Genomic DNA, 27,954 nt, shown 5'->3' with positions numbered 1-27,954 from the left:
GAGCCGAGACCGTGCCGTTGCACTCGAGGTTGACCAGCCAGGAAGAGGCAGAGCTGGTTTCAATCAGCCAGAGGAAGGTCATGACACTGACCCTCCTGTTAAAACGATGTCTGACCCCTGACTGGGGACGGAGGTGAAGTTTGTACTTCATGTACCCTTTGCCCTTCACGTCTAGTTGCTGGGGGCCTGCGGCATGGCCCCTGGGTGTCTGGGCCTGATTCTTTCTTGGGTTTTGTTTCTGTCTCTCCTCCCCTGTCTCCTCCTCCCTTCTGCCACCACCCGCCTCAGACTTCCTCCTTCACTTGCCTGGACGCTGCGCCACATCCCACCGGCCCTTACACTGTGGTGTCCAGCAGCATCCGGCTTCATGGGGGGACTTGAACCCTGCAGCAGGCTCCTGCTCCTGCCTCTCCTGCTGGCTGTAGGTGGTGAGTTAGGGGCTTCCGTGGCTGCCTGCCGGGTCCCTGGGCTCAGCTTGGGGCAGGGCAGGGAGTGGGGTGGAACGAGAGAACCAAAAGTGGGTGTTGGGATGGGAGCAGGTCCCCAACCTCCCAAAGCCTGTGGGTTTCTCCCAGAGCTCAAGCCCCCAAGTTTTGTCGTCCGCTACAAGCGGGGGAGAAGAGACATCTAAGGGTGTTGCCACAGGACAAGTTGTGCAGAAGTAACGCTCATAGTCCGGTGGCCCAGACGCCAGCCCCCTGAGTCCCACCAGACACACTCTCCCCGTTGCTAACCTCTTGGCTGTCAGGATCCACCTTCCCTGGCTTCTAAACTTGCCTCCCCCACCCCCGTCATAACTCTGTGCCTCAGTTTACCTTCTTTTTCCTCCTCAGGTCTCCGTCCTGTCCAGGCCCAGGCCCAGAGCGGTAGGCCTAGACCCACAGCCCCTCTCTCTACCTCCCAGAGACCTCCCTGTCTCCGTCTCTCCCACACCCTTTCCAAACCTCCCTGCCGCTGACCCCTCCCCACAGTTCCCAGCACGCACTGACCTCCCCTGACCCCTGTGCCGCAGATTGCAGTTGCTCTACGGTGAGCCCGGGCGTGCTGGCAGGGATTGTGATGGGAGACCTGGTGCTGACAGTGCTCATTGCCCTGGCCGTGTACTTCCTGGGCCGGCTGGTCCATCGGGGGCGAGGGGCTGCGGAGGGTGAGTGGGGCTAGCAGGGGACATCCTGAGGACTTGCCTAGATGGGGGTGGGGGGCTGGGTAAACTCTCAGATCTCAAACATCCAAAGGGATGGTGATGGAGGTGCTGATTTGGAATGACAAAACACCCTCAACTCACCACTCTGCCTGTCTCTGCACCCCACAACACCCCTCACCTCCAGCAGCGACCCGGAAACAGCGTATCACTGAGACCGAGTCGCCTTATCAGGTGAGAAAACCAGACTGTCCTCCTCACATTTCACTCCTGCCAGGGATATCTGCCCCAGATACTCCTTCATGCCATCAGAGGGACCTCAAAGCCACTCTGCCTAAAGCACCCCCAAACCCTGAAGGCACATGGGACATCTGTCCAAAACTGGGCCGAATGATCAACCACAAGCTTATGGTCAGCTTAAAATGTGTGAAGAGGGGCTGGGCACGGTGACTCAAGCCTGTAATCCCAGCACTTTGGGAGGCCGAGGCGGGTGGATCACTTGAGGTCAGGAGTTCGAGACCAACATGGTGAAACCCTGTCTCTACTAAAAATACAAAATTAGCTGGGCGTGGTAGCGCATGCCTGTAATCCCAGCTACTTGGGAGGCTGAGGCAGGAGAATCCTTTGACCCAGTAGGCGGAGGTTGCAGTGAGCCAAGATCACGCAATTGCACTCCAGCCTGGGCAACAAGAGGAAAACTCTGTCAAAAAAAAAAAAAAAAAAAGCGTGACGAGTTAAAAAGAAAAAAAAAAAGGGTGGCTTTGCCTTTGTAAGTGTAAGCACAGGCCTTGCCAGAAGTCAGGCCAGGAATTTTCTGGAAAAAACCCAGCCCTAGGACGACTGATTTCTGGGAGACGCTCTCAGTAGGGCAGAGAATGTCATTCAGCCCTACCTTGGTAACTCTAAAGAGAGGAGTCCTAGAATCTCTTTTTTGGGTTTGAGGACCCTTCATCCCTTTGAGAAACTAAGAAAATCTAGACTCCCAGAAAAATCTACACAAAAAATACGAAATTGTGCATATAATCTGAGAGCAGTGTAAATGTTCTTTATAATTAAAAAAAATTTTTTTTTGGCCAGGCATGGTGGCACACACCTGTAATCCCAGCACTTTGGGAGGCCAAGGTGGGTGGATCACGAGGTCAGGAGTTCAAGACCAGCCAGGCCAGGATGGTGAAACCCCATCTCTACTAAAAATACAAAAATTAGCTGGGCATGGTGTCATGCGCCTGTAATTCCAGCTTCCCAGGAGGCTGAGGCAAGAGAATCGCTTGAACCCAGGGGGCGGAGGTTGCAGTGAGCCTGGGCGACAGAGTGAGACTCCATCTCAAAAAAAAAAAAAGACAGGGGTCTCACTATGTTGCCCCGGCTGGTCTCAAACTCCCAGTCTCAAGTGATCCTCCCGCCTCAGCCTCCGAAAATCTTGGGATTACAGGCTCAAGCAACCATGCTGGTTGAGTATTCTTGAAGCTCTTTTTTCTTTCTCTACTTTAATTTTTTTTTTTTTTTTTTTGAGATGGAGTCTCACTCTGTCACCCAGGCTGGAGTGCAATGGTGTGGTCTCAGCTCGCTGCAACCTCCACCTCCCAGGTTCAAGCAATTCTCTTGCCTGAGCCTCCCGAGTAGCTGGAACTACAGGTGCATGCCACCACACCCGGCTAACTTTTGTATTTTTAGTAGAGATGGGGTTTCACTATGTTGGCCAGGCTGGTCTCAATCTCCTGACCTCGTGATCCGCCCACCTTTCCCTCCCAAAGTGCTGGGATTAGAGGTGTGAGCCACCGCGCCCGGCCTTAATTTTTTTTTTTTTTTTTTAAAGTAGAGATAGGTTCTCACTATGTTGCCCAGGCTGGTCTCAAACTCCTGGGCTCAAGAGATCCTGTTACCTCGGTCTCGCAAAGTGCTGGGATTATAGGCATGAGTCACCATGCCTGGCTGAAGCTCTTTTTAAAAACTATAGAGTATACAAGAGAATCTAGTCATCTATCCCCCTCTCTGTCAATGTTCCTTTTTAACCCTTTAGGGGGTCATGAGATTCTCTAAGACCTCTCCCCTGAAGAATGCACGCCCAGACTAGTCATTATATATGATTTCAGGGTTTCTGTCTGAGGCCTGCCCCTGGGGGCCACATAGATCCTCCCCCTACCCCAAGTGTGAACACTGCTGTGTGAAGTCTGATATATTGTCTGCAACCAGCTTTGCCTATTCACCTCACTTGTGGATAAAGTTTCTTTGTGAAGTCTAAGAATCTCAGGTTTGGCTCTGTGATATCCAGAAGACCGAGGGGCCCTTCCAGTTACTGGTGGCAGTGAAATTTTAGGGCAAAGCATTACCCGGATGTATTTATTCCCTCTGTGGATGTGTCTAGCACCTATAAGTGCTAAATGCTGGGGACACAGTGACAGAGTTTATATCCTAGTTAAGACAAACTTGAAGCAAATGAACAAATAAAATAATTTTGGGAGGCACAGTAAAGGAAATAAACAGGCTTTTTTTTTTTACAGTGGCTGGAGTGTGGGGGGAAGAAACTACAGAGGGGAAATTGAGAAATGCCTCTCTGAGGAGGTGACATGAGCTGAGACTTGAAGGGAGAGGGGATCTAGGGGAACAGAGTTTTAGGCAGAGGAAACAGCACACGCAGGGACCCTGAGGCTGGGGCACACTGATGAGGCAGAGGAGAAGGGGGAACATTCAATGTACTTGAATAAAATCCAGATCTCTTTCATGGCTATAAGGCTGAAGAAGCTGCCAGGGGCCTTGCAGGCCACTGGGAGAAGGCTGGATTTTATTTGGTGGGTCCCTTCCACTGATGGCCCCCATTCCTTTAGGAGCTCCAGGGTCAGAGGTCGGATGTCTACAGCGACCTCAACACACAGAGGCCGTATTACAAATGAGCCCGAATTATGACAGTCAGCAACCTGATACCTGGATCCAGCCATTCCTGAAGCCCACCCTGCACCTCATTCCAACTCCTACCGTGATACAGACCCACAGAGTGCCATCCCTGAGAGACCAGACCGCTCCCCAATACTCTCCTAAAATAAACATGAAGCACAAAAACATTATGCCAGATCCTTGGGCTGATGGGATGGGGACATGTGGGGGTTCTGAGGGGGCCTTGGATCCAGAAACAGTTCATGGGAGGGAGGCTTTGGGAACTCTGGGGTTCTTTGAGAAAGAATATGACTACAGGTGTTTCAATTGTTTTATTACAATCCAAAAGTTGGGGCGGGGGTTCCTGTGCCACCACACACCATCCAGGATGAGAGGGTCAGAAGTCAAAGGTCCAAGCTGCAGGAGGGTCAGCCCCTGCCTGGCATGTTGATGTAGACTTTGCCATCTTCTGGGGATAGGGGAGAGAAAGCATGAAGCTTGACCACCCATATCTCCACTTCCCTGGGGACCCCCTGCTTCAGGGGTTTCCTCAGGGGTTCCCCAAGGCACCTCCCCCAGGGTTTCCCCAGCACCTCCTCCAGGGCTTCCCCAAGGGCCCCCTCCCTGGGACCCCCTCCCTAGGGACACTATACACCCTCCAGGCCCCGCCCATCTCTGCCCTCACCTTGGGCGGGGCTGCGGCGTGGGCGTGCGCACAGGAACACCGCCCCCACGATGAGCAGCGATGCCACCGCATCAGCAGCCACGAGGCCTGCCAGGAGCGGCAGAGAGAGGGACCCACATCCGGAACAGGAGCCTGGAGAGTGGGGGCCGGAACAGGGAGACAACTCAAGCTCTGCGTCCTGGGGCTGTGCTTTGGCCACAGGCAGAGAGGAAGTCCCCTGCGAGGGGGCGGGTCCCAGGTTCCTTGGGGTTGCGCTTGGGGAATGAAACGGGAGACAGATGCAGAGAGGCTGGGGTGTCCCAGGACCCTCGGGGCTGTGCGGCGGGCACACGGGGTGCTCCTGAACACAGGCTGGGGGTCGCTGATTCTGGGACTCGGAGAAGGACACGGATCCTCTGATTTGGGGACGGGAGGTGGGATGGTGACCTGGAGAACCACTGGGGTGTTCTGGGAGCCTCTGGCCAAGCTTCTGGGGTGGAAGTGATACCTGAAGTGCCAGGGTAAAAGGCAGGGAGTGATGATCTCTCTCCTGGGGTCGTCTGAGCTGCAGCCACTGTGGAAAGAGAAAGAAGGTGGATGAGGGTGGAGAGAAGGTCCACAAAACAGAATGCTCATCCTGGCACCGTGGCTCACGCCTGTCATCCCAGCACTTTGGGAGGCCGAGGCAGGAAGATCGCTTGAGCCCAGGAGTTCGAGACCAGCCTGGGCAACATAGTGAGACCTCGTCTCTACAAGAAATACAAAAATTAGCTGGAAGTGTTGGTTCACACCTGTAATCCCAGTTACTCGGGAGGCTGAGCTGGGAGGATCACCTGAGCCCAGGAAGTCAAGGCTGCTGTGAGCCGTGATTGTGCCACTGCACTCCAGCCTGGACAACAGAGCAAGACCCCATCTCAAAATAAACAAACCAAAAAATAGGGCGTAGAGAAGTAAAGGTAGTGTCCTGAGAAGTAATCTCCAGGCTGGAGAGATGGAACAGGGCCACACGGGAAGGGGACTCCCAGAGACATGGAGAGTGACAAGAAATTGGAAGTGGCAGCAGAGACCCAGCCATGAGAAGGGGACGCTAACAGGCAGACCCTCCAGAACTCCCTGTCTCACCCCCTTCCGCCCCCAAGGACCCAGGCCCTGAAGCAGAATGGATCTCCCAGAAGGGAAGGGGTGCAGGGAGAAGAACTCCACTTTCATCACCCGTCCCTGCAGACGTCACCCAAGCACCCATCTCACAAACGCTCTGCCTACCATCCCCTGTAACCACTGGCTTCACCTGGGAGCAAAAGCAGGAAGAGGATGTGACCCAGATGGATCATGGTGGACTGGGGTCTGGCAGAGGACTGTGGTCCAGAGAAGTCCAGAGGAACTGTGGGGGAGCAGAGAAGTAGCAATAGCGGATGTCACCCTGCTGGTGTCAAGACCATCTGCTTCCTGTGTGTGTTGAGGGGGTGTCTCCGTTACTGCCTTTGGTGAAAGAACTCAGGGGGAGGGTCAGAGACCAGGGAGGCTGCTGGCCTGGTCCAAGTGGGAATGACAGGTGGCAAGGGTGTGCGGGCTAGGGAGATCTGGAAATATTTTGGAGGTAGGGCCAACAAAATTTGCTGATTAAATGGATGTGGGTGTGTTTGAGAGGGATCCTAGACAGCCAAGTCTTCTGGCGTGAAACGCTGAGAAGATGGGAGTGTCTGCTGGCAGAGATGAAAGGTAGGGAAGTGGGTTTGCGGGGAAAGTGACGAGGTTTGGGCATACAGGGTTGGAAATGCCTGACAATCTCCCTGTGGAGATGCTGAATAACCTCACTGCATTTAGGAGTTCAGGGGATAAGGCTGGTCTGGAGATGTAAATTTGGGGGTTGATGGCTTATGGATGGTACTCAAAGCCACAAGACTGGGTGAGATCACCAAGGAAGTGAGTGCAGACAGGATTCTGCCCCTATCACAACACACACTGAATGGGGGAAGAGGAGGAACTTTGCCAGGGAAATGGAGAAAGAGGGAGGGGACCCCTGAGAGCATGGCATCTTGAAAGCAGGGGAGAGGCCACTGCAGTGGCTCATGCCTGTAATCCCAGCACTTTGGGAGGCCAAGGTGGGGGGATCACCTGAGATCAGGAGTTCAAGCCAATATGGTGAAACCCCGTCTCTACCAAAATACAAAAATTACCCGGGCATGGTGTCAGGCTCCTGTAATCCCAGCTACTTGGGAGACTGAGGCAAGTGGAGGTTGCAGTGAGCCGAGATCTCACCACTTTGCCACTGCACTCCAGCCTGGGTGACAGAATGAGACCCTCTCTCTAACAATAAAAATGTAATAATAAAATAAAATAAAATAAAATAGAAAAGCAAGCAAGCAGGGGAGAAATAGGGCCAACATGGTCAGTGCTGTGAAAGGTCACCAAGTGAAACTGAGAGTGGCCTCCCACTGGAATGCCAGCTCCAGGGCTGGGAATTCCTGTCTGCTTAGTTCACAATACACAGCAAAATGCCTCCTCTGCTGCAATAAATTATTTTAAATGATGAATGAGTAAATGAAAGCAGACCTCTAAAAAGGGTGAGGTAGGGGAGAGGGAGAAATTGAGCCACACCCTATACCCTTACCCACAGACCCTTCCTCTGGGAGTCTAGACCCCCAGTCCTGCCTCCCTCTGGACCCAGTAATACTCTCCCTGCCCCCACCCCATCTCCATCCCCACTCCTACCCCTACCCCCATGGGCAGGACCCAGGAGACAAAGCCTCCAGCACCCCCTTAGACACAGACCCAGAAATCCAGCCCCCAGCCAGGCACCATGGCTGAAGCCTGTAATCCCAGGACTTTGGGAGGCCAAGGCAGGCGGGTCACCTGAGGCCAGGAGTTCGAGACCAGCCTGGCCAACACGGTGAAACCCCATCTCTCCTAAAAATACAAAAATTAGCCAGGCATGGTGTCCAGCGCCTGTAGTGTACTCGGGAGGCTGAGGCAGGAGAATCGCTTGAATTCAGGAGGCGGAGTTTGCAGAGATCGCACCATTGCACTCCAGCCTGGGCGACAGAGACTCCTTCTCAAAAACAACAACAAAAAAAAAAAAAAAAAGAAAAGAAAAGAAAAGAAAAAAAAAGAAAAAGAAAAGAAAAGAAATCCAGGCCCCCCGGTGTCTCCCTCCTCTTGGAGCCCGGTGCCCTAGGCTCCTTCAGAGTAAAGATCTGGACCCCCAGCTCCCTCCTTCCCGGGGGGACTGAGTAGTCCGCCTCCCAAGTCCGCCGCGCCCATTCAGGGACTGCGTTCGCCGGAGCGCGACCCGGGGACTCCCAGGCCTGTGGGCGGGCCCTGCCCAGGACTGGGCGGTGCCATAACCCCTAGTTTAAAAACTCGCGGGTACCGGACCCAAGATCGGGGACCCGGCGGCGGCTCCGCGGGGGAAACAGCGAGGCTGGCGCAGCGCCGAGGCCGCGGCCCTGGGGGCCCGCAATCCACGCCACGGAATCCCCGAGGTAATGGGTGCGGGCAGGACGCGTTCGGCCCCCTAAGAGAGTGAGGGACTGAGGATCGAAAGACCCCCGAGGCCCTGAGGGACGGAGCTGAAGCGTCAGTCCTTTATCCCGAGACTGAGGGCCCTAGGTGTTTGGAGGAGGAGGGGATCGTGGATCGTGACGGAGGGGCGGCTGGGATCCCAGACTTCTGGGTCCTGGGGGTGCAGGGGTCTGGGGATCCAGGATCGCAGGGCCCCGAGGGTGCAAGGGCTGGGAGGCTGGATCTCTGGGTCCTTGGAGGTGCTAGGGGTTGCTGGCAGCCGAGACTCCTACCCCTAGAAGCAGGGACTAGGCTGAGTGCGGGGGGGTGGGGGGTGGGCGTGGTTGCTTAAAATCGGCGTGGGTCTCGGTGGGGAAGGGTCCGGAGCCTGGCCTCAGGGTCTACGCTGGCGGTGACCCTGCCTCTGCCCCGCCCTGGGATTTCCGGATGGCCACCCGTGCCGGGCTGAGCAGGAATTCCCCTTGCGCGGGGATTCCACGAGCGCCACGCTCGGCCGCGCGCCCCGCCTCGGAGCAGGACACCTGGGGTACAGGACCTGGGGGAAGGGGAGGATGGAAGATTCCCTTGCGTGAGCGCCGTGGCGTCAGCGCGCCGCGTCGGGGCTGTTTCCGAGCCACCTCCTCCCGCCCCCGCCCCGCGCAATCCCCACTTAACCCTTCCTCCGCCGGAACCCAGGCTCGGAAGGGTGAGGGTTCTGTCTTTCTGGGTCGTGGGAAGGAGTTTGGGAACTGGGGCTCCCAGGTCCTAGAGAGGAAGGAACTGAGGGTCCAGATTCCTGGGGCCTGAAAAAGAGACTGTACGGATGGGCCTTTTTTTTTTTTTTTTAATGGAGTCTCTCTCTGTCGCCCAGGCTGGATGGAGTGCAGTAGCGCGATCTCCGCTTACTGCAACCTCAACCTCCGCCTCCCGGGTTCAAGTGTTTCCCCTGCCTCACCTGGGATATACAGGCGCCTGCCACCACGCCCGGCTAATTTTTGTATTTTTAGTAGAGACGGGGTTTCACCGTGTTGGCCACCTGACCTCAGGTGATCCGCCCCCCTTGGCCTCTCAAAGTGTTGGGATTACAGGCATGAGCCACCGCTCCCGGCCCGGGGTGAGGCCTTTGACTTCTCGAGGAGGGGCGCTGGGGACTCCTGATTTCCGGGTCAGGTTCTAGGGAAAAAAATGTTGGGAACCTGGATGTGCGTCTAGGGAGTGACGCCTGGCGCCGGCCCCCCACCAACCCGCTGACTTCAAAACTTGGATATCTGGGGGTGGAATGTTTTTACGGAAGTGGGGTGGTTGCTGCAGAGGGGTGTCCTCCTCCCCCTTCCTCACTTTCCGCGACGGTGGTGGAAAGTTGGGTCAGAGGGAAAGTGCGGAGCAAAAGGAAGGAAACGGCGGAGGCGGATGCCCCACCCCAAATCTTCTAATGGCTTTGGAGGAGTCAGGCGGCATCTATGTGCCAGTTTTTCCGCGCGGGAGGGCGAGGAGGGTGCCCAAACCCACTCCCCGCGCGCCACCCCCGCGGCATTTAGGTGACTTAACGACCCTTGATGACTTCCCCCTCTCCTCTCCCGCACAGTGAGCAGGGGTGAGCGCAGCCACTGCCCAACGCAAACCGTGAAGAAGCTTCTGGAAGAGCAGAGGCGCCGCCAGCAGCAGCAGCCCGACGCTGGCGGGGTGCAGGTGAGGCCAGGGAGCCACAGCTCTCCGGAGGCCCCGTGCTGTCCCGTAGGGACTCAGCGGCTTGCCGGGCCCTCGGGGCTGATGAGAGGGGTGGTCCTGACCGAAATGTCTTATAGATCCGAGACAGACCCGGAGGAATCTGCTAGATAAAGTCACCTGGGTTCCTTTTTGCTTTTGTCTCTACAGGGACAATTTCTCCCTCCCCCAGAGCAGCCCCTGACCCCATCTGTGAATGAGGCTGTGACTGGTAAGTTCTCTCAGCTCCCGGCCTCCCCATCCCCCTTCCCTAAGGGACGCAGACATCGCAGCTCTCAGAACTTTGGGACACCAGGGGGTTAGGCCCTCATTCTTCCCTTTTTTTTTTTTTTCCTGAGACAGGATCTCACTCTGTTACCCTGGCACTGGAGTGCAGTGGCGCTATCTGGCTCACTGCAGCCTCAACCTTCTGGGCTCAAGTGATCCTCCCGCCTCAGCCTCCCAAGTAGCTGGGACCACAGGCGATGCCACCTTGCTTGGCTAATTTTTTAAATTTTTGTAGAAACGGGGTCTGGCTATGTTGCCTAGGCTGGTAGGCCCTCATTCTTGCTGGAACTCAGTAGCAGTCTGATTTCCTAGGTTCTCTGAGTCCAGTAGTCTATGCACATAGTCCTACGGAGCCCCAGGGCCCAGGCTCAGCCTTTTTAGTGCCCCAGGAGTCCAGGCCCTCAATTCCTCAGTGTCCCAGGAATCCAGGTCCCAGGCGCTTGGTGTCCCAGAAGTACTAACTCTCAGTACCTTGGGAGACACTAGGCCCTCTAGCCCTGGATGTGACGTCCCCAACTCTGGTAACCAGACCTGCCCCTGCCCCTCCTCTTACACGCAGGCCACCCTCCCTTCCCAGCACACTCGGAGACTGTGGGTTCTGGACTTAGCAGCCTGGGCTTTCCAGACTGGGACCCCAACACGCATGCTGCCTACACTGACAGCCCCTACTCTTGCCCTGCTTCTGCTGCCGAAAATTTCCTGCCTCCTGACTTCTACCCACCCTCGGACCCAGGGCAGCCGTGCCCATTTCCCCAGGGCATGGAGGTGAGATACAGAGTGGGTACAGGATGCTGAAGGGCCCCTAAAAATTCGCAGTTGCACTCCTGCAGTATTCTGAGATGTCTGGAGCTCAGTTACGATTCCCTTTTCCAGGCCGGGCGTGGTGGCTCACGCCTGTAATCCCAACACTTTGGGAGGCTAAGGCAGGCGGATCACTTGAGGTCAGGCGTTTGAGACCAGCTTGGCCAACATGGTGAAACCAAAAATAAAAAAATTAGCTGGGTGTGGTGGCGCACGCCTGTAATCCTAGCTACTCGGGAGGCTGAGGCGGGGGAATTGCTTGAACCCAGGAGGTAGAGATTGCAGTGAGTAGAGATTGCACTGCTGCACTCCAGCCTGGGTGACAGAGCAAGACTCTGTCACCGAAAAAAAAAAAAATCCCCTTTTCCAGGTGGGCAAAACTGAGGCCTAAAGGTCCAAGGTCACTTGGCATAGATGGGATACCCAGGGGCTCTGCATGCAGATGTGTGTGTGGTGGCTTGGGATGGAGGAATTCTCAGCTGACTGGGTCTTCCCACCACCTGCACCCTCCAGGACCCCCCAGACACCCAGTTCTATGTAGGATCTTCTCTGCCACAGGCTGGACCCTGGAGAGTTTCTGCACCCCCTTCGGGACCCCCACAGTTCCCCGCTGTGGTCCCTGGACCATCGCTGGAGGCGGCCCGAGCTCACATGCTGGCTTTGGGGCCACAGCAGCTGCTGGCCCAGGATGAGGAGGGGGACACGTGAGTATAAGGGATGGGGTTGTCTGCAGACTCTTGGCTTGGCGGGGGCTGTTCTCACGGCTGTCCCCCACCTGTCCTCAGGCTCCTTCACCTGTTTGCGGCTCGCGGGCTGCGCTGGGCGGCATATGCTGCGGCTGAGGTGCTCCAGGTGTACCGGCGTCTTGACATTCGTGAGCATAAGGGCAAGGTGAGGCTTGGGGCCTGAACTCTCCTGGGTTCAGGGGAGGAAGGAGCCTGGGGCCTGGACCCCTGGATCCTAGAGAAGAGGGGAATGGGGGGTGAGCTCCTGGGGCTGAGGGGAGATGGGGCTGGGAGCCTGGTTTTCTGACAGGAGGGAACCAGGAGCCCAACCTGACTTCTCCTGTGGTCTGCAGACCCCTCTCCTGGTGGCGGCTGCTGCCAACCAGCCCCTGATTGTGGAGGATCTGTTGAACCTGGGAGCAGAGCCCAATGCCGCTGACCATCAGGGACGTTCGGTCTTGCACGTGGCCGCTACCTACGGGCTCCCAGGAGTTCTCTTGGTATGGCCAGCTGGCAGGCAGGGGTTTGTCTGGGGGGTAGACTGGTTGCCCAGATTTTGGCTTCCAGGGCCAGGAGGCCAGGGGATACCCTTACCCAGCAGTCTACCTTCTCTTCCTCCCAGGCTGTGCTTAACTCCGGGGTCCAGGTTGACCTGGAAGCCAGAGACTTTGAGGGTAAGTTGGGTGTGGGCAGGGCTGGTGTGGTTGGTGTGGCTGGGCGAGGTGGGTGCAGATGCGGGTCCCTCACTGTCTCCATTCTGCAGGCCTCACCCCGCTCCACACGGCCATCCTGGCCCTTAACGTTGCTATGCGCCCTTCCGACCTCTGTCCCCGGGTGCTGAGCACACAGGCCCGAGACAGGCTGGATTGTGTCCACATGTTGCTGCAAATGGGTGCTAATCACACCAGCCAGGTGAGTGGGGGTGTGGGCGGTCAGTCCCTGGGAGATCGTGTGGAATGGGGCCACTTGGATGTCCGGGAGCTCCAGGCAAATGCTGACTTTGCCTCTTCCTTGCTGCGTGCCCTTGAACATGTTACTTCACTTCTCTGTGCCTTAGGGGTTTTTTGTTTGTTTGTTTGTTTTGAGATGGAGTTTTGCTCTTGTTGCCCTGGCTGGAGTGCAATGGTGTGATCTTGGCTCACCGCAACCTCTGCATCCCGGGTTCAAGTGATTCTCCTGCCTCAGCCTCCTGAGTAGCTGGGATTACAGGCATGAGTCACCACGCCTGGCTAATTTTTTTGTATTTTTAGTAAAGACAGGCTTTCTCCACGTTGGTCTCGCTGGTCTCGAACTCCCGACCTCAGGTGATCCACCTGCCTTGGCCTCCCAAAGTGCTGTGATTACAGGCGTGAGCCACCGCGCCCAGCAGGGTTTTTTTGTTTGTTTGTTTTTTTGTTTTTGAGACAGGGTCTCACTCTGTAGCCCAGGCTAGAGTGCAGTGGTGCAATCTCATCTCACGGCAAACTCTGCCTTCCAGGTTCAAGTGATTCTCCTGTCTTAGCCTCCTGAGTAGCTGGGACTATAGGCGCACGCCACCATGCCCGGCTATTTTTTTTTTTTTTTTTGTATTTTAGTAGAAGTGAGCTTTCATTGTGTTGGCCAGGCTGGTCTCAAACTCCTGACCTCAAATGATCCTCCCACCTTGGCCTCCCAAAGTGCTGCGATTACAGGCGTGAGCCACTGTGCCTGGCCCCTAGTTGTTAACTGGGAATAATATTACTGACCTTAGGGTATGTTATCAAGCACTTACTATTCATTCATCAAGCACTGAGTTTCATAGATTAGCTTATTGAAACCTCACAAACACCCTTTGACATGTGTACTCTATTCTCTCTATTTTACTGATAAGGAAACTGAGGCACGGGAAATCAAAAATCTTTTTTTTTTTTCTTTTTGAGACGGAGTTTTGCTCTTGTTGCCCAGGCTGGAGTGCAATGGTGTGATCTCGGCTCACCACAACCTCCGCCTTCTGGGTTTAAGCAATTATCCTGCCTTAGCCTCCCGAGTAACTGGGATTACAGGTTCCCACCACCACGTCCAGCTAATTTTGTATTTTTAGTAGAGACAGGGTTTCTCCATGTTGGTCAGGCTGGTCTCGAACTCCCGACCTCAGGTGATCTTCCTGCCTCGGCTTCCCAAAGTGCTGGGATTACAAGCGTGAGCCACTGCACCTGGCCTCAAAAATCTCTTTGAGACAGGGTCTCACTCTGTCACTCAGGCTGGAGTGCAGTGGCATGATGACAGCTTATTGCAGCCTTGACCTTGTGCACTTAAGTGATCCTCCCACCTCAGCCTCCCAAGTAGCTGTGATCACAGGCATGCACCACCATGCCTGGCTACTTTTTTGTAGAGGTAGGGTCTAACTATATTGGCCAGGTTGGTCTCAAACTCCTGAGCTCAAGCAATCCTTCCACCTCTGCCTCTGAAAGTGCTGGGATTACAGTTGTGAGCCACTGCACCTAGCCTGAAAAATCTTATAGCTTGTGACTGTCAGAGAGAGAATTAGAACCCAGGTAGTCTGACTTTACAACCTAGCTTTTAATTATGTTCTGTTCCTTTCCTGTGACAGTAGCTCCTTCATAGGCTGGCTGAGAGAATTAAACATCCACAAAAAATGTTTATTTATTTATTGAGATGGAATCTCACTCTGTCACCCAGGCTGGAGTGCAGTGGCACGATCTCGGCTTACTGCAACCTCTGCCTCCCGGGTTCAAGCCATGCTCCTGCCTCAGCTTCCTGAGTAGCTGGGACTACAGGCATGCACCACCACGCTTGGCTAATTTTTTTGTATTTTTAATGGAGACGGGGTTTTACTATGTTGGCCAGGCTGTTCTCTCAAACTCCTGACCTCAGGTGAGCCGCCCACCTTGGCCTCCCAAAGTGCTGGGATTACAGGCATAAGCCACTGCACTCAGCCGAAAAATTTTTTTTAGTTAAAGAATGTTGAACACCAATAAAATATAGAAAATAGTAGAATGAACTCCATATGTCCAACATCAATAACCAGCCACTCATGGCCAGTCCTGCCCCATCCACTCTCTCACTTTCAAGTGATTTTTTTTTTTTTTTTTTTTGAGATGGCTCTCGCTCTGTCACCCAGGCTGGAGTGCAGTGGTGCAATCTCGGCTCACTGTAAGCTCCGCCTCCCGGGTTCACACCATTCTCCTGCCTCAGCCTCCTGAGTAGCTGGGACTATAGGCACCCGCCACCACGCCCGGCTAAATTTTTGCATTTTTAGTAGAGATGCAGTTTCACCGTGTTAGCCAGGATGGTCTCGATCTCCTGACCTCGTGATCCACCTGCCTCGGCCTCCCAAAGTGCTGGGATTACAGGCGTGAGTCACTGTGCGTGGCCTCTCACTTTCATGTGATTTTTAAGCAAATTCCAACACGTATTTTTTTCAAAAATATTTGTATATCTTTAAAGAATAACGGTGTTTAGCAGAGTTAGCTAGATGGTGGGGATGGACTGTAGGAAGGACGGGCATGACTGAGTAGAGACAAGATAAGGCATTAGCGGGGTCAGGAAATGAATGATGGTAATCTAGGCTCTTAATGGTTGCAAAGTAGAGCTAAGTGATCATTTGGGCAATACAGAGAAGGTGAAATTGATACTTTGGTAATTGATTCGTTTCTTCACTCAGAATTTTGGACACATATGATGTGGCTACCAGTGTGCTAGTGATGGGGCATAAAGTTGCTTTTTGTTTGTTTGTTTTTTAGAGACAGGGTCTGGCTTTGTCACCCAGGCTGGAGTGCCGTGGTGCAGTCACGAATCACTGCAGCCTCGACTTCCTGACCTCAAACATTCCTTCCACCTCAGCCTCCTAAGTAGCTGGGACTACAGGCAGGAGCCACCTCACCCGGCTAATTGTTTTATATTTTTTGTAGAGGGGGGGGGGTCTCACTATGTTGCCCAGGCTGGTCTCGAACTCCTGGGCCCAAGTGATCCCCCAGCCTTGGCCTCCCAAGTGCTGGGATTACAGGCGTGAGCTGCTATGCCCAGCTACCTATAATGTTTTAATAAGAAAAGACCACTTTCTTGTACTTTTAGACATTACAATTTAATGGAAAAGAGAGGAGATGATAAGTAAACAAAGAACTGAACATAATTACAAATTGGGATGAGAGCTGCCTCGGAAATGTAGAAGGAGCTCTTAGACAATAAAAAGATTGGCTTTATATTGGATGTGGGGCTCACAATGAAGGTCGTTCTGAGGAAATTACATTTAAGTTGAGCAAGAAATGATGAAGAGGAAGAATTAACTGTGTGGTAGGGTTCTGGGAGAACTCAGAAATCAGGGAGTATTTCTCTGAAAAAAGGACAAATAATTTTTTTTTTTTTTTTTTTTTTGAGATGGAGTCTCGCTCTGTCGCCCAGGTTGGAGTGCAGTGACACAGTCTTGGTTCACTGCAACCTCCCAGGTTCAAGTGATTCTCCTGCCTCAGCCTCCCGAGTAGCTGGGACTATAGGCATGTGCTATCACACCCCACTAATTTTTGTATTTTTAGTAATAATAATAAGTTTTTTAAAAATAAGAAAGATGGCTGGGTGCGGTGACTCATGCCTGTAATCCAAGCACTTTGGGAGGCTCAGGTGGGCGGACTGCTCGAGCTCAGGGTTCGAGACCAACCTGGGCAACATAGGGAGACCCCATCCCTAAAAAAAAATACAAAAATTAGCTGGGCTTGATGGCACATGCCTGTGGTCCCAGGTACTCAGGAGGCTGAGGTGGGAGGATCACCTGAACCTGGGGAGGTCAAGGCTGCAGTGAGCCATGATTTTGCCACCGCACTCCAGCCTGGGTAACAGAGCAAGACCCTGTCTCTCAACAACAACAACAATAATAAAAGATAAGAACTCTTTCCCTGTAATCCCAGTGCTTGGGGAGGCTAAGGTGGGAGGATCACTCGACCCCAGTAGGTTGAGGCTGCAGTGAGCCTTGGTCACACCACTGCACTCCAGCCTGGGCAACAGAGCGAGACCCTGTCTCAAAAAACAAACAAAAAACAGCTTTTTTTTTTTTTTGAGATGGAGTCTCACTCTGTTGCCCAGGCTGGATTGCAATGGTGTGATTTTGGCTCACTGCAACCTCTGCCTCCCGGGTTCAAGCTATTCCTGTGTCTCAGCCTCCCAAGTAGCTGGGATTATAGGCATGTGCCACCACGCCTGGCTAATTTTTGTATTTTTAGTAGAGACGGTTTCACCATGTTGGCCAGGCTGGTCTCGAACTCTTGACCTCAAGTGATCCGCCCTCCTTGGCCTTCCAAAGTGCTGGGATTACAGGCATGAGCCCCTGCGCCCTTCGAAAAAAAAGAACTTTTTAAACCTCAGTATCATTGCTCTGTCTTTAAAAAATTAAAGATTTTCTTGTAATACCAAATATCCTGGCTGTAGTCAAATTCCCTTTTGGCTGTAAAAGGATAATTTTTTTCATTAAAAAAAATCAAGATCCAAATAAGCACACATATTATGATGTTATGTCTTTTCAAATCACTCTTAATCTAGAGCTTTGGTTTTGTCTTCATCATTTTTTGGACGAGCAAACTAGGTGGTTTTGCCCTGTTATCAGCACATAAAATGTTTAACATTCATTATCATTACAAACTCCTTAAAGACACATAAAAAGGTTTCATTTTAGAAAATGTCTTTTATTTTCCCCCAAATATGATGGGAACAGCTCAGTATTGTGGTGCAGTATTGCAATATTAGCTAGTCCACTGATTAATGCTGCCAACTCCTGTGCTTGTAGATAAAGTACAGTCTGTGTGGGTCGGGATGCAGTTTAATGTGTTGAATGGAGGGCAGGTAGCTAAGGCAGTTGCTTTGAAGAACTGGAAAAGGAGTCTCTTTCTCAGACGCTGGTGGGAAAATTGTCATGAGAAATGTACAGTTCTGGAAGGTGTATGGTGTGAATGGTACACCCTGAGACGTGGTGTTGTGTGGTGCACAAGACATACAACTGAATAAGGCACTCTTGGTGGGGCTCGCAGAAGAGGGCCAGCATCTTATTTATTTATTAATTTTGAGATAGAGTGTCACTCTGTCACCCATGCTGGAGTGTAGTGGCGTGGTCATGGCCCACTGCAGCCTTGAACTCCTAGGCTCAAATGAACCTCCTGCCTCAGCCTCCCAAGCAGCTGGGACTACAGGTGTGCACCACCATGCCTGGCTAATTTTTCTATTTTTTGTAGAGATGAGGTCTTGCTGTGTTGTCCAGGCTGGTCTGCAGCTCCTGGCCTCAAGTGATCCTCCTTCTTCAGCTTCCCAAAGTGCTAGGATTACAGGCGTGAACCACCGCACTCCGCCAAGGGTCAGGGTCTTTAAAGACTCCTGGATTCTGTGGGAGGGCACCTAGGTGTGAGGCTGGCCCTGACCTCTGCCATTCCCTTCCCCTCAGGAGATCAAGAGCAACAAGACAGTTCTGCACTTGGCCGTGCAGGCTGCCAACCCCACTCTGGTTCAGCTGCTGCTGGAGCTGCCCCGGGGAGACCTGCGGACCTTTGTCAACATGAAGGTGGGAGCTGGGGCTGGGAAGTGCAGATTGTGTGGGATACGGTAGAGGGGGCAGTGGGATGTTAGGGGTCCTGGGGGCTGTGGACGTGGAGGGGACGATGTGTGGGATCTGCAGGGGAATGTGTAGGAAGCAGACACAGATTGCCCCAGAACATGTAGTCCGTGGACACAGGGATGCATGCAGCGTCGCTGTGGCCGGGGGAGGTCTGGGATGTGAAACGACAAGTGTAGGACGTAGACAAGGCAGAAATTGAAGTGCAGTTTAGAGGCCTGGGCCAGCTGAGCCCAGATCCCCACCAGCCCTCCCCTTACTTTTCCAGGCCCACGGGAACACAGCCCTCCACATGGCGGCTGCCCTGCCCCCTGGGCCGGCCCAGGAGTCCATCGTGCGGCACCTGTTGGCAGCTGGGGCGGACCCCACACTGCGCAACCTGGAGAATGAGCAGCCCGTTCACCTGCTGCGGCCCGGGCCGGGCCCTGAGGGGGTAAGTAAGCACTGAGCCTGCCTGTAGAGTGGCCTCTGAGCTCTCGGGCACAGGATGACCTCCCTGCCCCACCCAATGCTCACTTTCAGAGAATGACTTATAATCTTGGAAGGTGACTTCAGCCCTCAGGCAACCCTGACTCTATAATGTGACCTCTGACCTCAGTGTTTCATCCCTTACCCCAGAATGGTGACTTCTCTGATCTCTACCCCAACCCTGACCTCACAGTGTGACCTGTATTCCCAACCCTGAATCTTGCTTGACCTCAAGGTGTGACCTTTGATCCCCCCAAGTGTGACCTCCTACCCCCTGCCCCTAACCTTGGGTCCTGACCTCAGATGTGACCTTTGACCTCTTACCTGTTCCCTTCAATTCCCTCTCATTCCTCACCCCCAGGTGGGAACCCCCAGCCAGCAGCCCCTTTCCCTTCACTGAAGTTCTGCTTCCTGACCCTTTCTCAGTGTATGAACCCAGGCCTTGACCTTCTTCCCACATCTTTATTTTTATTTATTTATTTATTTATTTATTTATTTATTTATTTATTTATTTTGAGGCAGCGTCTTGCTCTGTTGCCTAGGCTGGAGTGCAGTGGCACGATCACAGCTCACTGCAGCCTCGAGCTCCTGGGCTCAAGGGATCCTCCTACCTTAGCCTCTCCAGTAGCTGGTACTACAGGCAGTCACCACCACACCCAGCTAATTTTGTTTTTTTTTTTTTTTTTAAGAGATGGGGTCACACTATGTTGTCCAGGTTGGTCTCAAACTCCTGGACTCAATTGATCCTCCTGCCTTGGCCTCCCAAAGTGTTGGGATCACAGGCATGAACCATCACTCCCAGCCTCCTTCCCAAATCTTTTTTTTTTTTTTTTTGGAGGCGGAGTCTTGCTTTGTCACCCAGGCTGGAGTGCAGTGGTGCAATTTTAGCTCACTGCAAGCTCCGCCTCCCAGGTTCCAGTGATTCTCCCACCTCAGTCTCCCAAGCTGGGACTAAAGGCACACGCGCCACCATGCCTGGCTAATTTTTGTATCTTTGGTAGAGGCGGGGTTTCGCCATGTTGGCTGGGCTGGTCTTGAACTCCTGACCTCAGGTGATTTGCCCACCTTAGCCCCACAAAGTGCTGGGATTACAGGCGTGAGCCACTGCACCTGGCTCTTCCAAAATCTTGACTCTGGACCTCTGACCTTCAAATCCAACGGGACCCACTCAACCTCTCTTCTCTAGCCCCTCCCTCCACATGGCGTGCCTTCCCCACCTCTCCTTCCAACCTGACAGACTTCTCTCCCTCCTTTGCCTTGTCTACAGCTCCGGCAGCTGTTGAAGAGGAGCCGTGTGGCGCCGCCAGGCCTGTCCTCTTAGGACTCAAACCCAGACCCTGGACTGATTTTCCAGTCCCCACCGTCCTGCGGGACAGCCAGCGTATGCTAATGTTGCAAACCCATGATAATGTATGTGGAATATCCTGCCATTGGGGTCTTACATTAAAACCCCAGAATGGCTGCAGAGAGGTGAACAGGCCCCAATATTTGGGGTGCTGTGATACCCCTCTTCTACCCACAAGGAGCCCTCTTGATGATTTCTGTGAAATCGAGGCCCCTTGATTGTTTCTGTGAAACACCCTGCACCCCTAGTCCTTTCCCCACTGAGATCTTTCAGGTTCTCTACCCTAACTCAGCTCTTCGTTCCCAGAAACCCAGATGTAATCCCCCTACGTGGTGCTTGGGGGATCCCAGTACCATCTCAGTAAAGCTCCTACAATGGCCTCCTCACCCTCCCCGGGACCCACACCCTTCAGGTCCTCACCCTGAGACAGGAGGGACCCTCTGAGATCAGGGACCCTTAGGTCCCACTGCTCTCTGATTCAGAGCTCAGGTGGGCCCCCCGTTCCAGACCCCAGCATTCCCGGTCACTCCCTCCCTAATCTGAGCATCACTCAAGCTCTTTATTAAACTCAATTTGGGCCAGATTTGGTGGCTCATGCCTGTAATCCTAACACTCTGGGAGGCCGAGGCGGGCGGATCACTTGAGGTGAGGAGTTTGAGACCAGCCTGGCCAACATGGTGAAACCCTGTCTCCACTAAAAATACAAAAACAACTGGCTGGACATGGTGGCGTGCGCCTGTAGTCCCAGCTACTCAGGAGGCTGAGGCAGAAGAATTGATTGAACCCAGGAGGCGGAGGTTGCAGTGAGCCGAGATTGTGCCACTGCACTCCAGCCTAGGTGACAAAGAGAGACTGTCTTAAAAAAAAAAAAAAAAAAAATTTAAACTCAATTTGGACTAGAACCACTGTTGTCTGATCTCTGGGGGCACTGGTGCAGGGGAGTGGCTGTGATGCCCACTGAGGGGTCATATTGGGATGAATGTAGCAGCCACCATGGGTGCCAAGTCCATATCCTGTCACCCTCACCCTGGCGACACAAGAGGGACTGGCCTTTAGGAGGCCAAGGTGTGAGGATCACTTGAGGCCAGGAGTTTGAGACCAGCCTGGGTGTCAGCCCCAGAATATTTGCCTTTGGGCAATCTCAAACCACTGGTGCGGCTCTGCCCCGGGTATGAGCGTGGCAAGTGTTGAAAGCCAGGGGGTTCGTGCCCACTTCCCACTCCAGCAGCCCTCAGCCAGTTACTGATAGGAGATAGTCCCCCACCTGTCTGTTGGGCTAACTTTGAAGTGCATGGCCTATGCGGGCTCCAGAGTTCCCCAGCAGATGAATCCCCAGTTCCCCACAGTGGTTTGGGCTTGATAAAATACCCTTTATTGGCTGCTCTTTCTTCTCTGTGTCTCTTCGTGTCTCCCCTACCAATGTTCTCCATCCCTTCCAAATGAACTTTCCCTCCAATCCTTCCCTCCATAGCTGCTTTTGGAGAAACCCAAACTAAGACTTCCACAAAACCCCATTCTCAGCCAGGCGCAGTGACTCACACTTAAAATTGCAGCACTTTGTGAGGCCGAGGCAAGCAGATCACCTGAGGTCAGGAGTTTGAGACCAGCCCGGCCAACATGGCAATAACCCATCTCTACTAAAAATACAAAAATTATCCAGGCGTGGTGGCGTGCGCCTGTAATCCCAGCTACTCAGAAGGCTGAAGCATGAGACTCACTTGAACCTGGGAGGCAGAGGTTGCAGTGAGCTGAGATTGTGCCACTGCACTCCAACCTGGGCGACAGAGCAAGACTCTGTCTCAAAAAAAGATACAAAAAAACCCCCAAGGCTGGGCGCAGTGGTTTATGCCTGTAATCCCTGCACTTTGGGAGGCGGAGGCGGGTGCACTACCTGAGGTCGGGAGTTTGAGACCAGCCTGGCCAACATGATGAAACCCTGTCTCTACTAAAAATACAAAAAAATTGGCCAGGCGCAGTGGCTCACACCTGTAATCCCAGCATTTTGGGAGGCCGAGGCGGGCGGATCACGCAGTCAGGAGATTGAGACCATCCTGGCTAACACGGTGAAACCCTATCTCTACTAAAAATACAAAAAAAAAAAAAAAAAAATAGCTGGGCATGGTGGCGGGCACCTGTAGTCCCAGCTACTTGGGAGGCTGAGGCAGGAGAATGCCGTGAATCCAGGAGGCGGAGCTTGCAGTGAGCCGAGATCACACCACTGTACTCCAGCCTGGGCGACAGAGCAAGATTCCGTCTCAAAAAAAAAAAAAAACCCAAACCCCATTCTCATACCCGCTCCACAGCCTCTGCTCTGGCCTCTGCAATATAATCACACAAAGAGCCCCCATCCCAGAAAGCCCTTGGACCCATCATAGCCCCCACAGCTAGGAACCTTTCATGGACCACAGACCGAATGTACATGTTAGCACATTCCGGGGCTCCGGCCAATGTCTCCACCCCAAAATTTAAGGCTTAAACCAACACCCTCTTAATTATTTCTTTTCTTTTTTCTTTTTTGAGAAGGAGTCTCAGTCTCACCAGACTGGAGTGCAGTGGCGCGATCTCTGCTCACTGCAACCTCCGCCTCCCAGGTTCAAGCGACTCTCCTGCCTCTGCCTCCCAAGTAGCTGGGATTACAGGCACCCACCACCACGTCTAGCTAATTTTTGTATTTGTTTAGTAGAGGTGGGGGGGTTCCAGCATGTTGGCCAGGCTTGTCTCGAACTCCTGACCTCAAGTGATCCGCCCACCTCGGCCTACCAAAGTGCTGGGATTACAGGTGTGAGCTACCGCGCCCAGCCCCTCTTAATTGTTTCTGACTGAAATCTAGGCCAGGTTCAGCTGGCTGTTCTGCTGTCTCCCTTTGGTTCCTCCTGTGGCTGCAATCAACCTGAGGCCCAACTGGCCTGGAAATCCATAACACCTTCACTCACATGCCTGATAGCTCAGCTGAGATAATGGAGCTTCCAGGAGTGGCCCAAGAGTCTTTCCATGCAGTCCAGGAGGGCAGGTGGATCTCTTAACTTCAGGTGGTGGCTCAGCGGTTCCAAGAGGGAGAGATCCAAGGAGACAAGTCCCTGCTTGTATCATACTTGTTGACATGTCATTGATCCCAGATCAGTGTGGGAGGCATTACACAAGGGTCTCAATATTGGGAGACAGAGTTATCTGGGGACTGGGCGAGGTGCCTCACTCCTGTAATCCCAGCACTTTGGGAGGCCAAGAAGGGCGGATTACTTGAGGTCAGGAGTTGGAGACCAGCCTGGTCAACATGGTGAAACCCTGTCTCTACTAAGAATACAAAAATTAGCTGGGCATGGTGGTGGGTGCCTGTAGTCCCAGCTACTTTGGAGGCTGAGGCAGGAGGATCACTTGAGGCCAGGAGTTTGATGCTGCAGTGAACCATGATTACAGCACTGCACTCCAGTGTGGGAGGCAGCAAGACACTGTCTCTAAAGTAAGTAAATAAATAATAATAATAAAATAAAAAATACAGAAGAACTTAATTGGGATCATCTTATAGTCAATTGTGTGACATAGTTTATATTTTGCCTTTTTTTTTTCCTTTTGTGGTACCTAAAATAATGCTATTTTTTATCACTGATGGCATCTGAGGTTTTGTTGACATATAAGATGTATATCTCAATTTGTATTGTTATGGAGTGCATGTTTGTGTCCCTCTAAAATTCATTTGTTGAAACCATAAGCCCCAGTGGGGTAGTATTTGAAGATGGGCCTTTGGGAGGTAGTTAGGTCATGAGGGTGGAGCCCTCATGAATGGGACTAATGTCCTTGTTAGAAGAGATGGGAGAGTCTGGGCGTGGTGGCTCATGCCTGTAATCCCAGCACTTTGGGAGGCCGAGGCGGGTGGATCATCTGAGGTCTGGAGTTCGAGACCAGCCTGACCAACCTGGAGAAACCCCGTCTCTACTAAAAAATACATATTAGCCAGGCATGGTGGTGCATGCCTGTAATCCCAGCTACTCAGGAGGCTGAGGCAGGAGAATCACTTGAACCTGGGAGGTGGAGATTGCGGTGACCCGAGATCATGCCATTGCACTCCATCCTGGGCAACAAGAGTGAAACTCCATCTCAAAAAAAAAAAAAAAAAAAAAAAGAAGAAGAAGAAGAGACAGGAGAGAGCTGGCTTCCCTGCTCTCTACTCTCTGCCCTATGAAGATGCAGTAAGAGGATGGCCATCTTGGGCAGGGCACACTGGCTCACACCTGTAATCCCAGCATTTTGGGAGGCCAGGATGGGAGGATAGCTTGAGCTCAGGAGTTTGAGAACAGCGTGGGCAGCATGGTGAAATCCTGTCTCTACTCAAAAAAAAACAAAATAGCCAGGTGTAGTGGTGCACAACTGTGGTCCCAGCTACTCGAGAGAGTAAGGCAGGAGAATTGCCTCAGCCTGGGAGATCAAGGCTGCAGTGAGCTGTGATTGCACCACTGCACTCCAGCCAGGTGACAGAACAAGACCTTGTCAAAAAACAAAACAAAAAAAACCATCTGCAAACCAGGAAGAGAGTCCTCCAGACTTTGGAGCTGCTGGCACCTTGATCTTGGACTTCTCAGCCTCTAGCACTTGTGAGAAATAAATGCGTGTTGTTTAAGCCACCCAGCCCATGGTATTCTTAGCCCAAACTAAGATGCATATCAATACACACATGTGCACACACCCACCCCACTAACATGATAAAATGTCCCTCAGAAACTTTGTGGTTTTTTTTTTTTTTTTTTAAATAAGAACAGGGTCTCACTCTGTTGCTCAGGCTGGAGTACAGTGGTGCAACGTCAGCTCACTGCAGCCTCCACCTCCTGCCTGGACTCAAGAGATCCTTCTGCCTCAGCCTCTTGAGAAGCTAGGACCACAGGTGTATGCCACCACACCCAGCTAATTTTTTTCATTTTTATTTTTGTAGATACAGGGTCTCACTATGTTGCCCAGGCTGGTCTTGAACTCCTGGGCTCAAGGGATCCTCCCACCTCGGCCTCCCAAAGTGCTGGGATTACATGCATGAGCTTCTGCACCTGTCCATATATTATTATTATTATTGTTATTATTATTATTATTATTATTTTGAGACCAGGTCTCAATCTGTCTTCCTTGGCTGTCTACAGCCTCGACCTCTTAGGCTCAAACAATTCTCCCACTTCAGCCTCCTGAGTAGCTGGAACTACAGGCACTCACCACCATGCCTGACTAATTTTTTTTTTTTTTTTGTAAAGACTATGTCTCACTATGTTGCCCAGACTGGTCTTGAGCTCCTAGACTCAAGCGATCCTTCCACCTCAGTCTCCCAAATTGCTGGGATTACAGGCATGAGCCACGCACATGGTAGAAACTGAATTATTATAAGAAAAATTGGCCGGGCACGGTGGCTCACGCCTGTAATCCCAACACTTTGGAAGGCCAAGGCAGGTGGATCATTTGAGGTCAGGAATTTAAGACCAGCCTGGCCAACATGGTGAAACCCCGTCTCTATTAAAAATACAAAAATTAGCCAGGCATGGTGGCGGGCGCCTGTAATCCCAGTTACTCGGGAGGCTGAGGTGGGAGAACTGTTTGAACCTGGGAAGTGGAGGTTGCTATGAGCCAAGATCACACCACTGCACTCCAGCCTGACAAGACTCTGTCTCAAAAAAAAACAAAAACAAAAACAAAACAAAACAAAAAAACCAGAATTACCAAGATCATCTTCAGTGGGAAAAGAATGACTTAGGAGTGCAAGAACATCAGATAAGTAACAGCAAAATTATTTTTCCTGCTGGAATTTGAATAACAACATTTTAAAATTAAATACTCTAAGTATTACCATTAAACTTTACACACTGACCCTATTGAGCAAAACCGCCTTACTTTTCCTGTTTCACCTGCTTGGAGCTCCTTACCTGTTGTTAGCCTGTTGATCACTCTTGGTTGTGAAAATACAAAGGCGGCTTTCAACCCCTGTGGTGCCTGTGGTGTTAGTGATAGATTTCCACTGGGCTCATCCGAGTATAACCAAAGATATAACCAGTATCAGAGTGATGGTGCAAACTGAGTTCTCTGCAGAAACTGGCATTGCATCCAACTTGCACCATGAAGCGTCTTCTCCTAACATCTACCAGGTGTATATTCAATATACACGACCTATATTTACAGTTATATATTATGAAGAACCACAGCTAGCTCATAGGCCCTTTGGGAGAATTAGAAATAGATGCTCCCTCCCCAAACCATCTGTCAGAAAATCATGCAAGATACTGACGTTAGAACATGACACTTTACTGCCATCTGCTGGGAAGCTGTGGTAAAAAAAGCAAATCTACAAAGTCTGGGAGGTGAATGGTATCACTTGGATTTTATTTATTTATTTATTTATTTATTTATTTATTTATTTATTTTTATTTTTATTTTTAGACAGGGTCCCTCTATGTTGCCCAGGCTGAAGCGCAGTGGCTATTCACAGGTGCTATCCCACTACTGATCAGCATGAGAGTCTTGACCTATGTTTCCTAGGTCGGTTCCCATTCCCAGGAGGTCATCATATTGATGCCAAACTTAGTGTGGACACCCAAGTGGCACAGTGCACTCCAGTCCAGAAGCCCTGGGCTCAAGCAATCCTCTTGCCTCAGCCTCCCGGGTAGCTGGGACTAGAGCAGCGTGCCACTGTGCCCAGCCACGTGGAATTTTGAAGCGCACAATCGGAACACCATATTGGACAACCTTGGAGTATTAAACAGGTTAGCAAAGTGGCCAGGAGAGTGTATGCTGGAGCCAGGCTTCTTGGATTGAATTCTTAGCTCTGACTCTTCCTGGATGATGACATAGAGCATGTGATGTAACGACTCTCAGCCTCAGTTCCTAATCTATAGATAGGAATAGTCATAATACTGACTCCATTGGATGGAAATGTGAACTCCGAATATCTGAGACAGGTCTCAGTTAATTCAGAAAGTTTATTTTGCCAAGGTTGAGGATGTGCACCCATGACACAGCCTTAGAAGGTCCTGACGACATGTGCCCAAGGTGTTCGGGGTACAACTTGGTTTTATACATTTCAGGGAGATATGAGACATCAATCAACATATGTTAAGATGTACATTGGTTCTGTCTGGAAAGGCAGGACAACACAAAGCAGGGAGGGGGCTTCCAGGTCACAGGTAGGTGAGAGACAAATGGTTGCATCCTTTTGAGTTTCTGGTTAGCTTTTCCAAAGGAGGCAATCAGAATATGCCTCTCTCAGTGAGTACAGGGATGATTTTGAATAGAAAGGGAGGCAGGTTTGCCCTAAGCAGTTCCCAGCTTGACTTTTCCCTTTAACTTAGTGATTTGGGGCCCCCAGGATTTATTTTCCTTTCATAGGAGTAATGGTTAAGTGTGCCAGTGCATGTAAAGCCCTCAGAGTAGTGCCTGGCACAGGGTGAACACCATATGAGTGTTTGCTACCTTAATACTTTAAAATTTATTTAACAAATACTTGCTAAGTGGCAGGTGCAGTTATAACAGCTCCACGAATATTAACCCTTTAAATCCTCCTAACCACCCTCTTGGGACAGATAACTGTATATGTAGAGGGCTAACCTGAGCCAGCATAATGGGACATGTGAGGGTATAAATTCCAATACTGGGCACAGTGCTGCACGCCTGTAATCCCAGCTACTCAGGAGGCTGAGGTGGGAGGATCGCTTGAGGCCAGGACTTGGAGAGCAGCCTGGGCAAAATAGCAAGACCCCATCTCTAAATTTTTTTTTTTGAGATGGCGTTTCGCTCTTGTTGCTCAGGCTGGAGTGCAGTGGCGCAATCTTGGCTCACTGCAACCTCCGCCTCCTGGGTTCAAGCGATTCTTCTGCCTCAGCCCCCCAAGTAGCTGGGATTACAGGCATACGCCACCAC

General features: G+C 52.0%; 3 protein-coding genes across 13 annotated transcripts; 2 read left to right on the top strand and 1 right to left on the bottom strand.

Moving 5' to 3' along the window:
* Nucleotides 1–283: 283 nt before the first annotated feature.
* Nucleotides 284–4,198, top strand: TYROBP (transmembrane immune signaling adaptor TYROBP). Of its 2 annotated transcripts, none has more exons than XM_019016532.4 (5): nt 284–428; nt 834–866; nt 1,013–1,147; nt 1,332–1,375; nt 3,967–4,198. In XM_019016532.4, the coding sequence occupies exons 1-5, from the start codon at nt 368–370 to the stop codon at nt 4,030–4,032; spliced, it is 339 nt and encodes a 112-aa protein (XP_018872077.2). In that variant the 5' UTR covers nt 284–367; the 3' UTR covers nt 4,033–4,198. The 2 variants fall into 2 exon arrangements, with proteins under 2 accessions (XP_018872077.2, XP_004060601.4); XM_004060553.5 differs by having other exon boundaries at nt 285–428; nt 1,329–1,375.
* Nucleotides 4,199–4,329: 131 nt separating this feature from the next.
* On the bottom strand, nt 4,330–8,052 carry HCST (hematopoietic cell signal transducer). 5 transcript variants are annotated; one of them, XM_055369073.2, is made up of 5 exons: nt 6,854–8,052; nt 5,965–6,057; nt 5,185–5,250; nt 4,698–4,829; nt 4,330–4,481 (listed from the first exon to the last, which is right to left on the bottom strand). In XM_055369073.2, exons 2-5 carry the CDS (start codon nt 6,005–6,007, stop codon nt 4,441–4,443), a joined length of 282 nt encoding a protein of 93 aa, XP_055225048.1. In that variant the 5' UTR covers nt 6,008–6,057; nt 6,854–8,052; the 3' UTR covers nt 4,330–4,440. The 5 variants fall into 5 exon arrangements, with proteins under 5 accessions (XP_055225048.1, XP_063557345.1, XP_055225049.1 ...); XM_063701275.1 differs by having other exon boundaries at nt 4,330–4,478; XM_055369070.2 differs by having other exon boundaries at nt 4,336–4,481; nt 7,449–8,052.
* Nucleotides 6,285–24,129, top strand: NFKBID (NFKB inhibitor delta). Of its 6 annotated transcripts, none has more exons than XM_055369069.2 (12): nt 6,285–6,395; nt 9,763–9,866; nt 10,053–10,113; nt 10,729–10,934; nt 11,529–11,674; nt 11,756–11,861; nt 12,049–12,195; nt 12,318–12,369; nt 12,459–12,607; nt 18,096–18,212; nt 18,532–18,696; nt 19,999–24,128. In XM_055369069.2, the coding sequence occupies exons 1-12, from the start codon at nt 6,305–6,307 to the stop codon at nt 20,050–20,052; spliced, it is 1,398 nt and encodes a 465-aa protein (XP_055225044.1). In that variant the 5' UTR covers nt 6,285–6,304; the 3' UTR covers nt 20,053–24,128. The 6 variants fall into 6 exon arrangements, with proteins under 6 accessions (XP_055225044.1, XP_018872074.1, XP_018872075.1 ...); XM_019016529.4 differs by lacking the exon at nt 6,285–6,395 and adding an exon at nt 8,028–8,158 and having other exon boundaries at nt 11,484–11,674; XM_019016530.4 differs by lacking the exon at nt 6,285–6,395 and adding an exon at nt 8,060–8,158.
* Nucleotides 24,130–27,954: the final 3,825 nt, after the last annotated feature.

The sequence above is a fragment of the Gorilla gorilla genome, chromosome 20 (genome assembly GCF_029281585.2).
Source record: "Gorilla gorilla gorilla isolate KB3781 chromosome 20, NHGRI_mGorGor1-v2.1_pri, whole genome shotgun sequence".
NCBI lineage: Eukaryota > Metazoa > Chordata > Mammalia > Primates > Hominidae > Gorilla > Gorilla gorilla.
Note: the sequence above shows the minus strand (reverse complement) of the source record. Positions and strands in the feature narration are given on the sequence as shown.

Coding starts and splice junctions, on each gene's coding strand:
- NFKBID (XM_055369063.2), top strand. CDS start 8,625: ATGGCCACCCGTGCCGGGCTGAGCAGGAATTCCCCTTGCGCGGGGATT. Junction 11,862..12,048: donor TTCGTGAGCATAAGGGCAAG/GTGAGGCTTGGG, acceptor TGTGGTCTGCAG/ACCCCTCTCCTGGTGGCGGC. Junction 18,213..18,531: donor GGACCTTTGTCAACATGAAG/GTGGGAGCTGGG, acceptor TTACTTTTCCAG/GCCCACGGGAACACAGCCCT.
- TYROBP (XM_004060553.5), top strand. CDS start 368: ATGGGGGGACTTGAACCCTGCAGCAGGCTCCTGCTCCTGCCTCTCCTG. Junction 867..1,012: donor CCAGGCCCAGGCCCAGAGCG/GTAGGCCTAGAC, acceptor CCTGTGCCGCAG/ATTGCAGTTGCTCTACGGTG. Junction 1,148..1,328: donor GGGGCGAGGGGCTGCGGAGG/GTGAGTGGGGCT, acceptor CCTCACCTCCAG/CAGCGACCCGGAAACAGCGT.
- HCST (XM_055369070.2), bottom strand. CDS start 7,578: ATGGGGTTTCACCGTGTTGGCCAGGCTGGTCTCGAACTCCTGGCCTCA. Junction 5,251..5,964: donor CTTCCTGCTTTTGCTCCCAG/GTGAAGCCAGTG, acceptor CTCTTTCCACAG/TGGCTGCAGCTCAGACGACC. Junction 4,830..5,184: donor CTTTTACCCTGGCACTTCAG/GTATCACTTCCA, acceptor CCCACTCTCCAG/GCTCCTGTTCCGGATGTGGG.